Source organism: Eptatretus burgeri, chromosome 11, assembly GCF_056783735.1.
Source record: "Eptatretus burgeri isolate ZD-2024b chromosome 11, Ebu_testis_v1, whole genome shotgun sequence".
NCBI lineage: Eukaryota > Metazoa > Chordata > Myxini > Myxiniformes > Myxinidae > Eptatretus > Eptatretus burgeri.
In genome coordinates, this window is record NC_140971.1 from 8543315 (window position 1) to 8558304 (window position 14990).

Consider the following 14990-nt stretch of genomic DNA (forward strand, 5'->3'; position numbering starts at 1 on the left):
CTCGCCCAGTTGGAGTTCACCCCTCTTGCTGCTATTAAGACTCCGCCGTACGGGCCAATGTTTTCATCTCGTCGACGGACATCAAAGCTCAGGTAACTCGGAAAGATCTCCACGACGTCGATACTGCCATCCAGCCACGTCTCTGATCTTGATATGTTATCTGGATTGACAGCATGTTCCCTTTCCTCTGTCGGCTTTGAGAGTTTATGTGCATGAGCAGCTACTATTTACATTGGCACTGTCACTACTTACCTTTCTCTTATACACATCGGTTGTCTCGAGGAATTCTGCCATGCCGCCCTGGCCTATTCTATTTCGACTGCAAATACCCCTCTGTTGCCTTCCATCGTATTTGGAGTCCCATTCTTCACTGCCTCTGCGTGTTTCTCCCTTACTTCCAACCTCTGTTGCTGCTTGTCCATTTTCAGGAGGGCAACATCCCTTTTGACAATGAAGTTTATTGCCACTGGGTCTTCGGATGCCGTGAATTTGAGAGCGGAGTTCAATATCGCTGACTGCTGGATTGAGCTCATCATCCGAAGAAGACATTTTGGCCTAGCTATGGGGTTCGGGTCCACTGAACCTGACTTTGCACGACTAGCAATGCCTGGTACCATTGCAAGTTCCCTTTCACAAATTTTCTGAAATCTCGCTTCACTTTCCTTCTGGCCTTCTTTGCGGTTTGTGAGTGTATTCTCGAGGAAGTTGAGGACAACAAGTTTAGAAGCCCTGGACTGCTGGTCGCTAATAATCTATCAGCTGAGTTTCTGTGAAAATGTCCAAATCATTTGAATCTTTGTGGTCTCCAGCTTTGGTTGTAGTTTTGTCAATGCTGTCTTTGGTCTCACTCTCCAACATCTTCATGTCTGTCAGTTTTGCTCTGAGGTCCTCAGACAGTTTTGTCATCTGTATTTTAAGCTCGGTTATTTCCTGCTCGTCTGCCTCCGGCCTCTCCGTTACCATCCTCGAAATGCACCGAAATAAAACTTACATCGCTCTTCAATAAGTTTCTCGGTTACGGTCGTCTCGGTAACCTTCGTGTTGCAATCAGAGCAGTTGCAGTGTATGTCAGGGCTGCCTCACTAAAAGTCAGCCTTCTCGTCGAAAAACCCAAGGCATGTGGTAAACCACCAGGCATCGATCGCAATGTTCGCACGTCACGAGCTCATCGTCTGGATCTTCAAACATCGTCTGACGTGTCGTAGAGTACTTTATCTTTCATTTCCAGATGTCCTTGCCATGTATGCAATGTATGTGTAAACTCTTTTATGGACACTTGGGTTCGATACACAATATATTTAAAAACCATGTGAAAGAGGAGACTTGTACAAACCCAAAAATTGGTTGTTTGTACAAATTAACATTTAAAAAAAAAATTCTGACATCACAAAAATAGTGATTTTTATTTTTTTGACAACTCAAATGATTCCTGCATTGCATCCCTCTTACTGGCAACATGAGTGTGGTTCCTGTGCTTCCGGGAATCCCGTCCGCTCCAGGGAGGCCTGGTCGACCGCTCGGGCCCTGTATGTGGACAAATAAAACTTTTTATAAAGGACGAAAGGAAATGGTGAGAAGAGTCACTGGTGCGTTACCGGTTACATCACCATTCGAATGAACCCCACATTTAATTGTGACTTCCAAGATGACAAAGGAAACTCTTACGTATTACATAAACTACAACAACACTCGGTAGAGAACATACCCCCGCCAGGCCAAACAGTTTACGTTTTGTATGCCACCGATTGGTCGGATCTGAATCCGGACCTGAACGAAAATCGAATCGGATTGTTGGCCTCACCTGACCAACTCGTTTGGTCACAACTCGTGCATAACGTTCCGAGATGTCATGTTGTACATAGTTTTTCATCCTTTCTCTTAATGGTGAAGAATCACTTTTTTAAAAAATTCTCATATCCGGATCTCGATCTTCTCCAAAATCTCAAGCAATTCGTCCTTGTTACACACAAACCTGTCTACCAAATTTCGTCTGAATCCGTTCATAACTTTTTGAGATATCTTGCTCACAAAACAAACAAACAGAGAGACAGACAAACAGGCAGGGGTGAAAACATAACGTCCATCCGCCTTTGGTAAAAATGGCAGAACTTTTGATCCCGTCACCCACACTATTCACTATTCTCCAATGCATCTTGTAACACACACACACACACACACACACACACACACACACACACACACACACACACACACACACACACACACACACACACACACACCCTACCTCAATTTCCTTTATTTGTCCGTTATCCTCCTTACCTCAACTCTTTTTATTATTTTTTTTACTTTTTTGCATATGTAATATGTAAATTACTCGTAAGGAATGTTTAAATAGTGTGAAATAAACTTTAAACAGGGATAAAGTTTAAACTATCGTATAATCAATGAAAAAGGTAAATGAAATGGATAAAACCGGTTCTTTTAGGATTACACACCGGTACACATGGTGGAAGGACCAACCGGCTTTTCAAACAGCAACGCAAGTCTTGTAATCAGTCATTAAACCAAGAACAATGAGAACCAACTCACATGTGTACTCATCACCCAACTTCATCCCTCAACCCTCTCCCAAAAGCTGAAGTGACCCATTAATTATAAAACTATTGTAATGTGGACATGGAAACGGATCATCCTGGGATTAAAAGGATTGTGGACAATGTCAGCTTGACCATGGAAGGTTGGCCTGTCATGACATCCACTCTACTACAGAGGGACGGACACACCAGCTTGCAGTTGACAATTAAATATAACTAGCGAAGTTCGGCTCGCTACGCTCACCTCTCCACATGTCGTTGCGGAGATTGATGGGATCACAGATTTGCTGTGTTGGCATGATTTTCACCAATCATAATACAAACAATTATTTTCTAGAAATGAAATTTCATTTTTGATACAAGAAGATCCAAGTGGTCGAAGTGGTCAAGGGTCGAAGCTGTCTAATCTGTCTGAACTCTGAAGAGTGGAAAGGGGTATAAATGGTGTTAAAGTCGAGGGGGTCTAAAGGGTCTTATGGGTTTTCAGGGTCTTTTTGGGTGTTTGCGGTCTTTTGGGACTTCTGGGTATTTCGCGTCCTCGGGAACGTTTGGTGCTTTTGGGGACTTGTGGGTCCTCGGAGACTTTTTGGAACTTCTGGGCCCCGGGGTCTTTTGCATCTGAAGGGTCCTCAGGGTCTTCAAAGGTCTAAGGGGTCTCAGCAGTCTAAAGGGTCGAAAGGTACATTCCAATCGTACATAAATAATAGACATATAGTCACACACAGCTGGACGGACGGATGCACTCATGCACGCTGAGACTGAACTCTCTTTTTATATAGATATCGAGATAACACGAATAAACTAATAACAGATATTAGTGCCGTTGAGGGATATTAGTAGTGTTTGGGTTTTACAATCATATTTTTGCCTCTTTTGTGTTATCATCGAATATCCGGCGAGACATTTTCCGACATCCCAAAGAAGAGACTCCGGGGAAATGGGACCCGTTACTTCGTTCAATTGCAATGAGGAAATGTCCTTTCTGGCAACAACGAAAGATGTAATGATTGCTCAATTATTTTATTTTTTTATACAACATCAAGACTCATGGAAGAGCGGGATAATAAAGGGTAATGTCGTGACAGTGGGGAATCAGTCGGACAAAAGAAGTTTGGGAATAAAGAACAGGAAAATGAGGAAACAGAGAGAGAGAGAGAGGAGGGGAGGAAACACAGTCACATACAAAGTAGGAGGCTTGGGTTAGGTAGGGTAAAATTGGAGTAGAAAACATTGTTAATTTCTCTCCACAACTTTGAGGCTCATGGAAGAGCAAGCACGATTGCAGGTCAAGATAGAGAATGACAAGAGATTGTGGTGCACCGCTTACATGAACCCCTGGAGAGAAAGGTCGAATTGAACCATTTCTGGAAAGCTGTTCCACAAACGGGAGAAAAGCTTGAATCTTGGGAATTTAACCAAGATGGGGTTGTTGGAAAAATGTGTGCATCCTGGATGAGCTAGACAAGGTCAGAAAGTGTTGCCACAGAGGAGAGGTGGTAAAAAAATAAATAAAAGAGAGCACAGATTTGACACCGATATGAAAGCAACAGACCTTGTGCTTCGGCCTCGTCGCAGGAAATTCCAATAATTTTGAGAGCTCTAGATTTCACAGAATCCAAGAGTCAGAGATGATGCTGGGGCACCAGCCCATAGATAAGAGCAGTCCTCCATTGAACTACGGACAAAGACCTCGGTATACCGAGTCATTCTCATTACACAAGGAATAGCATTGAACGACAGAGAATGGCCAGTCGATTGCTGGCCTCGGAGGACATCGCTGCTTTATGATCGGCCAATGAGGGATCAGGGCTGATGGTGAGACCGAGAAGTTCAAGAGATTGAAGCTTTTCCAGTGGCTTAATATGGAAATAGAGAGTTGGGTAAATTTGACCATCCTTATGGAACGACAAGATAAGACAGATTTCTCACGATTAAAAAACATGTTCCATCTATCAGACCAGCACCTAATCAATTCCAGATTAGCAGAGATTGACACAGTTGCCATCTGCTGTCGGTGGGATGGAGGACTGTATGGCACAATGTATAGTCATCCACAAAAGGGAAGAGAGGATTTCCCCGAGTAGCTGAAAAGTCGTTCTCGTAGGAGAGAAACAACACTGGGCCCAAAACGCTATCTAAAGGCACTCCAGCCTCGAGTGGGAGAGGAGAGAAGAGGGTTTCATTGATAGCAAAGTGTTGATTGCAGGAATGGAGAAAGCCAGAAATGAAAGCTGCCTGATGTGCCACAGTCAGCGAGCTTGGCAAGCAAAGCAGAATGCCAGACTGTGCCAAATGCCCGATATATGTCCCTGGAGATGGTTCTGATGTCTTTGAGCTTTCGAGCCTCTGGCCATCAGAGATAGAAGGAGCAACATGTCCATAGACGAGTGTCTGGGACAGAATCCCAAATGATATTTATAGATGAGGCTCTTTGAAGACAGTAAAGGCTTGGAGTTGGCAGCGTCAATGGATTCCACGACTTTGTTAGTGCAATGGATGGAAGCCAACTGATCTGCAATCGAGGCGATCTCTTTTTAGCATCTTCTTACGGATGAGAGTGATGTTAGTGGACTTCCAGGCAGACAGCAGGATGCTAAAAAGGAGAAGGATAGACGGAAGAAAGCAGACAAAGGAGAAGCAAGAGCACCGGAGCAGGATTGGATAACAACTAGCTGGTGAAACACACAATCATTATCCCATGATGGAAATTTATAGTGGTGTTAACCGATATTATCACGAGTGTCCTTTAAAACAACATATTGTTACGGCTGTGGAAATTCACATTACACCATGAAGGGCCCGTAGGTGAGATATCTCGAAGTACATGTGTAGTTAGCCCCAAATCCGTTGTCGAGAGGGAATTTATGTGATTCATTCGGGCTGCGACGCTTTGAGATAGCCGTTTTTCTGTTCTATCTTTATTTTGAACCAACGACGTCTCAACCGCCATAACCATCAACCCACCACCGATAAACCCTCCACCACCCTCACCTCTCTCCTACGGCCGTTCCCGCGCCGCCTATGGACACTGGGCGTCTGGCTGTCTTGGGCTCGTTCAGCGGTACACACCGAGCCCCAAGTGCAAATAGTGGCCTTTCCGAGGGAGAATCCGGATCAGGAACACGACGCCCACTTCTGATCCGTCCAATTAGCAAGCGCGGAGCGGCTTGGCCCCACCTCCAGGCGCGTCGGTGTGAAATCGATATATGCAAATTCCAGGATCAGGGGAGGTTCACGCCCACTTTTCCTCCGTCCAATGGGCGAGCGTGACTCCGCCCCCGAGGTCATCCTGATCCGGAAATTTGCATATTGTTTTCTCCTGCCGGCCTATAAAACGGCGAGCGCAAGGCGAATCGTGGCAGAGTGTGGCAGTAGCAGTGTGTGTCGGCAGAGAAAGAGCGAGTCGAGCCATCGGTGTAGCAGAGAGTGGAGTCGGGTGGCGAAGTCATCAAGTTGGGTTCTGCAGTCGGCTGAGGAGAGTTGCGGGAAGAGGCAAAGGAGCTCGGGTCCGAGGCGAGAAGGACGGCGGTCGGCGACGAGGTCGGTGCGAGATCGCTCGTCGCGGGACCCAAGCCAGCCAGCCATTCTCCCTCCCCCAGGGAATCAACAATTCCCCCTTTCCCCCGTGCTGAGATAGTGCAACAAAGGGGGCCCTGTTCCCACCCCACTCCAAACGTCGTGCCAACTAAACCCGCCAAGGAGCACGGAGTTGGGGCACAGCCACGCGGCCACATCTGCGGCTCGTCCGCCAACGCGTCACGAGGACACGGATAGGACCCACCCGGTCTCGCGGACCTGGCCGCTCCTTCAGGTCACGCGCGCATATTGGCCTACAGGCCCGTCTGCCCCCTTGTCTATGAGGGTGGCTTCTTTCCTTTGCTTTTGAGTAAAGGTGTGTTGGCACCGTCTGTAAAGTAGAACTGTATAAGTGTTGCCGTGTGTACGCGTATTCGGTAGTAACTCTGTGTCATTGTTTCTTTTGTTTTAACTGCTACATGTGCATTTTGACTGTTTGGCTGTACATGTGTGCTTTCCGTGTGTCGCGTAATAAATGTGCATTGTGTGAACTGTTTTCCCGTTTCGCTTCGTCTTTTCTTTATTGACCCTCCATCCTGCTTCACGTAAAGGGTTTGTAGTGGGCTTAATACGCCCGGTAATTAATCTGAACCGTCCAGGTCGGCGATAACACCGCTCGGTTATGCCGAGAGCACGGAACGGGCCGCCCAAGCAGCCCGTGTCCGGAGTCGACCTGCGGCGAGGTGCGATCGCCCGGTCGACCATTCGCGCAGGGACTTACAGTGGGGAGAACAAGTATTTGATACACTGCTGATTTTGCAGGTTTTCTCACTTACAAAGCACGTATAGGTCTGTAATTTTTATCATAGGTACAATTCAACTGTGAAAGACGGAATCTAAAAGAAAAATCCTGAAAATCACATTGTATGATTTTTAAATAATTAATTCGCATTTTATTGCATGAAATAAGTATTTGATCACCTACCAACCAGGAAGAATTCCGGCTCTCACAGACCTGTTAGTTTTGTCTTTAAGAAGCCCTCCGATTCTCCACTCATTACCTGTATTAACTGCACCTGTTTGAACTCGTTATCTGCATAAAAGACAGCTGTCCACACTCAATCAATCAGACTCCAACCTCTCCACAATGGGCAAGACCAGAGAGTTGTCTAAGGACATCAGGGACAAAATTGTAGACTTGCACAAGGCTGGGATGGGCGACAGGACAATAGGCAAGCAGCTTGGTGAGAATGCAACAACTGTTGGCGCAATTATTAGAAAATGGAAGAAGTTCAAGATAACAGTCAATCTCCCTCGGTCTGGGGCTCCATGCAAGATTTGACCTCGTGGAGCCTCAATGATCATGAGAAAGGTGAGGGATCAGCCCAGAACTACATAGCAGGACCTGGTCAATGACCTGAAGAGAGCTGGGACCACAGTATCAAAGAAAACCATAAGTAACACACTACGCCGTCATGCATTAAAATCCTGCAGCGCACGCAAGGTCCCTCTGCTCAAGCCAGCGCATGTCCAGGCCCGTCTGAAGTTTGCCAATGACCATCTGGATGATCCAGAGGAGGAATGAGAGAAGGTCATGTGGTCTGATGAGACCAAAATAGAGCTTTTTGGTTCAAACTCCACTCGCCATGTTTGGAGGAAGAAGAAGGATGAGTACAACCCCAAGAACACCATCCCAACCGTGAAGCATGGAGGTGGAAACATCATTCTTTGGGGATGCTTTTCTGCAAAGGGGACAGGACAACTGCACCGTATTGAGGGGAGGATGGATGGGGCCATGTATCGCGAGATCTTTTCCAACAACCTCCTTCCCTCAACAAGAGCATTGAAGATGGGGCGTGGCTGGGTCTTCCAGCATGACAACGACCTGAAACACACAGCCAGGGCAACTAAGGAGTGGCTCCGTTGGAAGCATCTCAAGGTCCTGGAGTGGCCTAGCCGGTCTCCAGACCTGAACCCAATAGAAAATCTTTGGAGGGAGCTGAAGGTCTGTGTTGCCCAGCGACAGCCAAGAAAGCTGAAGGATCTGGAGAAGATCTGTATGGAGGTGTGGGCCAAAATCGCTGCTGCAGTCTGTGCAAACCTGGTTAAGAACTACAGGAAACGTCTGATCTCTGTAATTGCAAACAAAGGTTTCTGTACCAAATATTAAGTTCTGTTTTTCTGATGAATCAAATACTTATTTCATGCAATAAAATGCAAATTAATTATTTTAAAATCATACAATTTGATTTTCAGGATTTTTGTTTTAGATTCCGTCTTTCACAGTTGAAGTGTACCTATGATAAAAATTACAGACCTCTACGTGCTTTGTAAGTGGGAAAACCTGCAAAATCGGCAGTGTATCAAATACTTGTTCTCCCCACTGTAGGTAGATTGAATTTGGCGAGCGACCCTATCCTGCACGGGTGGACAATTGGCACGATCGTGGCGAGGTTAAACCCCCACCAATGACTCGCTCCCGGCGTTGGTCCAAGAGGGTCACGACAGAATTGTCCGTTCCGGTGGCGAGGCAGCCGCCATTCGAGTCGAGCGGCCGATCGAACGCCGGCGGGCGCGAATTCGCAACAACATATTAATTTTTGAAACCAACAGGTGAAACTGGCAAACCCAACAAAGCCTGGAAAACCCAACAGCTTCAGCAAACCTCATTCCTATTGGCCACCAGTGATATCATACCGTTAGTGTGATCCCGAAATAATCTGGAAAGCCTAATATAATTAAATAATGTGAGAAACTATTTCATCAATACTCGTCATCTCAGCTAATATGATTAAAAATGACTCACTGTCTTTCCAGAATCACCCGGAGGGCCTGCTGGGCCTGAAGAACCAGGAGGTCCTGGCAAACCCTACAAAATAACACATACATTCAATGTCACTGATTGTAATAAATAAATAAAACATCAATGGCTGTTGAGTGCAGGTACGATTTCAAGGTGTGTTCTTCACCTTCACCAAAAAAAGAAAAAGAAAAGCATCTTCACCAAAATCTACAAATTTCGTCCTTGTTACACACCCAAACTCTCAACCAAATTTCGTCCGAATCCGTCAACAACTTTTTGAGATATCCTGTTCACAAACAGACAAACATAGCGACGTGAGTGAAAACATAACCTCCATCCACCTTCGGTGGTGGTGGAGGTAAAAACTGAAAGTTTGCAAGTGCTGATTTCTTGAAGACACCAAATAGTTTGCCAATGATCAGGAATAACGTAAAAATTTTGAATTTCTTTTTCATTAAAACTCTCAAAAAAGGACTGCTTTGCAAGGATGTGGCCATACATGTGTTTTATCCTGACGTGAAGCATTTATGCAACAGACAATAGCTGTATTAACATAATCACAGTTGTGCCTTGGACGTGTACTCACTGGGGGGCCGGGATATCCACGGGGTCCTTCGATCACCATCCCCTGCAAAAGAGGTGAGTGTTTCAGTTTCACAGTCTCACTCGTCATTCAATGCAGTTCCATGTCCCTCTCCTTCAGACAATGTCCCTTTGTCCCCTCGCTCCTCTTGGTGCTAACTATTATAACGTTGCTGATTATAGGGGCGGGTTAGAGTTTGGGTGGTTGTGTGGGTGGGAGTGGTTAAAGAGGTGGCCAGAGATGAGAGTGGTGATACAGGCTGGTAAAGCTGGGAGTGTGAGGTACTGTTGCAGCTACTGTTCAGATAAAAAAAAGTACCGGTTCAATCACTCCAGCCTCTCCCTTTTGTCCTTTTTCTCCTCTTATTTCGTGAAACTGTGCAGAACAAACCAAGGGAAATGATCAGGTACATCATAATGAATTAAACAACAGCAAATTACTAATACTGTAACAATAACTACAATTATTTATAGTAGTAATTAACTGTCCACCATTAGTTCACACCATTGAGGTAGTATACAATAAAATACTACAGAAACTATCCTGGCAAGCTGTAAACATTGAGACGTGTGTTGACGTGCACCCGATTACCAATCAGGTAGTGCATCAACAAGCCAATGACCTCGGTTTGTGCAACCACAAGTTACCTAAAGTTACCCAATGCTGACGTGTAACAGCACTTCGCTTCCTGTTTAGTCAATACATTGGGTTTTGCATGTGAAAACCACGTGATGCTATCTGTCAAGCCGTTTGATGTGCCACATGCAAGGTAAAGCATCAGGTCAGGTGACCAAACTGTTTGGATCTTGTTCCTTGGAGTTTGAGCTCTCGAGTCGAGCATATGCTGACAAGTTTCCCGGTTCGGCCTACTCAATCCAGGACCAATCCAGCTTGTGCTCATGCCAACTTATTCCCCCAGCATCAAGTTGATCCTCAAGATGGTATTGTTTTTTATTCTGATTTCATTCTCTCAGCACATCGTGTGGTAACAGCACTTTGGTGCAGAAGAAACTAGAACAGCACTCTTTGACGCGGCGACGTTGACCGATATGCCTCCGCCCACATTATTACATCATTATACATACTAGTACCAAGTTTGATTTAAATCCCTTCGACTGTTCTCAAGTATCACATTTTTACCTAACTTGACCTCTGACTTGACCTCTGACTTGACCTCTGACTTGACCTCTGACCTCTTGAAGCTGAAATATAATCCGTTGATGTATACATCATCATACATACTTGTGCAAAGTTTGACTGAGATCCCTTCAGCCGTTCTTAAGTTATCGCGATAACAAAAACCTATCACGGACACGGGGAACTGACGGACGGATGCACGCACGCACAGACGGCCAGACGGACAGTCGGACGGACAAACATAATGCATCCTGCGACATCGTCGGTGGAGGCATAAAAAAAGCTTACCCCCAGTAATGCTGACTCTCCCAGTTCCCTCTCCTTGGCCTCTCCTCCCTCTTCCTCTTTCTCACCCCAACTTTCCACGTGGCTCTCGCCATCTAACCAGGTACCCTCCTCCCATGCGGTTCCATCGTCAATACCAGGTTCTTCCCACGCTCCAAAGTCATAGTTGTCATAGTCCCAACCGGCTGTCTCTGCCACTCTATCCTGACAGAAAAGGACACAAAGAAGAGAAAGCAGAAGAAAACCGACACAGTACCACTTCAACTGTGGCGTGTCGGTACAGTGACAAGCCATATAGCATACCCATCGAGTACTGCACCATTGTTATTTTCACAATAGGGTTTCGTATTTTAGTCACCTGCATTTCTGCGTCAGGAAAATAATCAGCTGCACCAGCATCCGGCGAGACAGGGAACTGGAGGAACACAAAGCAACACTTTAATCAAGCTGAACTTACATGCATCCCTTTAACCCCCAAAACTTCATTTTATCCAAATTGTAAACCTCAAAATCGTTGTTTATCTAAAGTAAGAATCTTATTAATTTGTAACTAATTGATAGATTTTCTGGCTGCCCAGATCTTCAGTTGGATGTTCACACACGCACGCACACACACAGTCCACAGATCGAGGCTCATGGGAGAGTATCTATGAGCTGGCTATGAGCTTTTGCAGCTATGTTTGATGGATACCACAAATAAAAACCAGGTTGTTAATAATTATGATTTAAAATATCATTAAAATAATAATATAACCGAGTTTGAACGACAGCATAACAACTGTCCAACAAAGCAACTCCCTTGTATCGATGGACAAGAATGTGCCTGCACATGTAAATGTTAATTACTGGAGATGTAAAACAAATCAAACTTTTTCTAATCTAAATATTGCAGACCATGACATGAAAAAAAACCCATATCCGAGCTTCTATCAATTTCCAATTGGTCACCGACTTTAACACCAATACAAACGTTTAATTATTATGTACCCCAGACATCAAAAGGTACATATATCGAACAAACAGATTCAAATGGAGCACCAAACCACCATTAAAGCATTGATATTATATCAGATGTGGCAATAAATGTGAATTGTTGCTCCCAGCTTGACGACTCGATGGCAGAAGATTCAATTTGCATTTTTGCCGTCTCCATCCCTACCCCGCTTGGAATCCCGTGCGGGCACGGGCAACTTACTGGAGTAACTAGACAAGGAACATTGTATTATTAATTTAAACTTAAAATCACATTTTGCTCAATGCACCAAGCAACGAGAACGACGCTCGGTAGAGCGCACACCTCCGCCACACTGAACAGTTTACATTTTGTATCCCACAGATGGGCTGGATCCGAACCAACATCGAATCTGCTTGTTCTTGTCACATTACCAACTAATCCACTAAGTTTTATCATAACTCGGTCACAACTTTTTCAAATATGGTGCTATATATCATTTTTGGCTCAAATCTCTCAATGGTGAAGAATTACTTTAAAATTCTCAGATCCAGATTCAGAACTTCACCAAAATCTCATCAATTCTACTTTGTCATACACCCAACACGTCCACCAAATTTGGTCCGAATCCGTCAACAACTTTTTGAAATATCCTGTTCACACACAGACAGAAAAACGAATGAAAAATCACTCAGAGAGAGACACTTGGTGAAACAGACGGCACTCGGTAGAGAACATACCTCCGCCAGGTTGAATAGTTTACATTTTTTATGCCACTGACAGGTCGGATCTGAATCCGGACCTGAACCAAAATCGAATCGGTTTGTTCTTGTCACAAAATCAACTCTTCCACCGAGTTGTGTCACAAGTCGTCCAAAACCGAGAGAGATATCATAGTTTGGCCCCATCTCTCAATGGTGAAGAATCACTTTTTTAAATTCTCGGATCCAGATCCAGATTCAGATCTTCACCAGAATTAAGCGTTGCTGTCCTTGGCCGCTCAGTGACACACAGAAAAAACTTCAGAAAAAAAAAACAACAGAAAACTTCAGAACGATTACTTGAAAACTGCGGCCAAAAATCGTGTGACAGACAGACAAACACAACAAACCAACATACCTGGCAAAAATTTTTTTGCCAAGTTACAAACAAACAGCGGTGAAAACATAAACTCCAAACACTTTCGGTGGATGAGATAGTTATAGTGATGTTCACCCATAAAGCAACGGGAATCATCACGGTCTCGTCATTGAATGGGAATCTTAGCACTCTCATCAACTAATGGGAATCTTAGCACTCTCATCAACTAATGGGAATCTTAGCACTCGCATCAACTAATGGGAATCTTAGCACTCGCATCAACTAATGGGAATCTTAGCACTCGCATCAACTAATGGGAATCTTAGCACTCGCATCAACGAATGGGAATTTTAGCACTCTCATCAACTAATGGGAATCTTAGCAATCTCATCAACGAATGGGAATCTTATCACTCTCATCAACTAATGAGAATCTTAGCACTCACATCAACTAATGGGAATCTTAGCACTCGCATCAACGAATGGGAATCTTATCACTCTCATCAACAAATGGGAATCTTAGCACTCACATCAACTAATGGGAATCTTAGCACTCGCATCAACGAATGGGAATCTTAGCACTCGCATCAACTAATGGGAATCTTAGCACTCACATCAACTAATGGGAATCTTCACACTCTCATCAACGAATGGGAATCTTCACACTCGCATAAACTAATGGGAATCTTCACACTCATCAACGAATGGGAATCTTAGCACTCGCATCAACGAATGGGAATTTTAGCACTCGCATCAACTAATGGGAATCTTAGCACTCGCATCAACTAATGGGAATCTTAGCACTCACATCAACTAATGGGAATCTTAGCACTCGCATCAACTAATGGGAATCTTAGCACTCTCATCAACTAATGGGAATCTTAGCACTCGCATCAACGAATGGGAATTTTAGCACTCTCATCAACTAATGGGAATCTTAGCAATCTCATCAACGAATGGGAATCTTATCACTCTCATCAACTAATGGGAATCTTAGCACTCACATCAACTAATGGGAATCTTAGCACTCGCATCAACGAATGGGAATCTTATCACTCTCATCAACAAATGGGAATCTTAGCACTCACATCAACTAATGGGAATCTTAGCACTCGCATCAACGAATGGGAATCTTAGCACTCGCATCAACTAATGGGAATCTTAGCACTCACATCAACTAATGGGAATCTTCACACTCTCATCAACGAATGGGAATCTTCACACTCGCATAAACTAATGGGAATCTTCACACTCATCAACGAATGGGAATCTTAGCACTCGCATCAACGAATGGGAATTTTAGCACTCGCATCAACGAATGGGAATCTTATCACTCTCATCAACTAATGGGAATCTTAGCACTCACATCAACTAATGGGAATCTTAGCACTCGCATCAACGAATGGGAATCTTAGCACTCGCATCAACTAATGGGAATCTTAGCACTCACATCAACTAATGGGAATCTTCACACTCTCATCAACGAATGGGAATCTTCACACTCGCATAAACTAATGGGAATCTTCACACTCATCAACGAATGGGAATCTTAGCACTCGCATCAACGAATGGGAATTTTAGCACTCTCATCAACTAATGGGAATCTTAGCAATCTCATCAACTAATGGGAATCTTAGCACTCTCATCAACTAATGGGAATCTTAGCACTCACATCAACTAATGGGAATCTTAGCACTCGCATCAACGAATGGGAATTTTAGCACTCACATCAACTAATGGGAATCTTAGCACTCTCATCAACTAATGGGAATCTTAGCACTCTCATCAACTAATGGGAATCTTAGCACTCACATCAACTAATGGGAATCTTAGCACTCGCATCAACTAATGGGAATCTTAGCACTCTCATCAACTAATGGGAATCTTAGCACTCACATCAACTAATGGGAATCTTAGCACTCGCATCAACGAATGGGAATCTTAGCACTCGCATCAACTAATGGGAATCTTAGCACTCACATCAACTAATGGGAATCTTATCACTCTCATCAACTAATGGGAATCTTAGCACTCACATCAACTAATGGGAATCTTAGCACTCGCATCAACGAATGGGAAT

General features: G+C 44.3%; 1 protein-coding gene across 6 annotated transcripts in view; it reads right to left on the reverse strand.

The window, feature by feature from the left end:
- LOC147016448 (uncharacterized) overlaps positions 1-14990 on the reverse strand; it is a 226067-nt gene that overhangs the window by 133203 nt on the left and 77874 nt on the right. For 5 of the 6 annotated variants that reach the window (XR_015049049.1, XM_085845107.1, XM_085845108.1 and 2 more), the window contains exons 6-11: positions 11238-11294; positions 10883-11083; positions 9776-9832; positions 9461-9502; positions 8878-8940; positions 1450-1524 (exon numbers count right to left, since the gene is read on the reverse strand). Coding sequence is in view for 5 of the 6 variants with exons in the window: in XM_085845107.1 (XP_085701233.1) it covers positions 1450-1524; positions 8878-8940; positions 9461-9502; positions 9776-9832; positions 10883-11083; positions 11238-11294 (495 nt within the window). In the remaining variant the exon portion in view is untranslated. The remainder of the gene's footprint in view (positions 1-1449; positions 1525-8877; positions 8941-9460; positions 9503-9775; positions 9833-10882; positions 11084-11237; positions 11295-14990) is intronic. The other variant, XM_085845112.1, reaches the window with a different exon arrangement.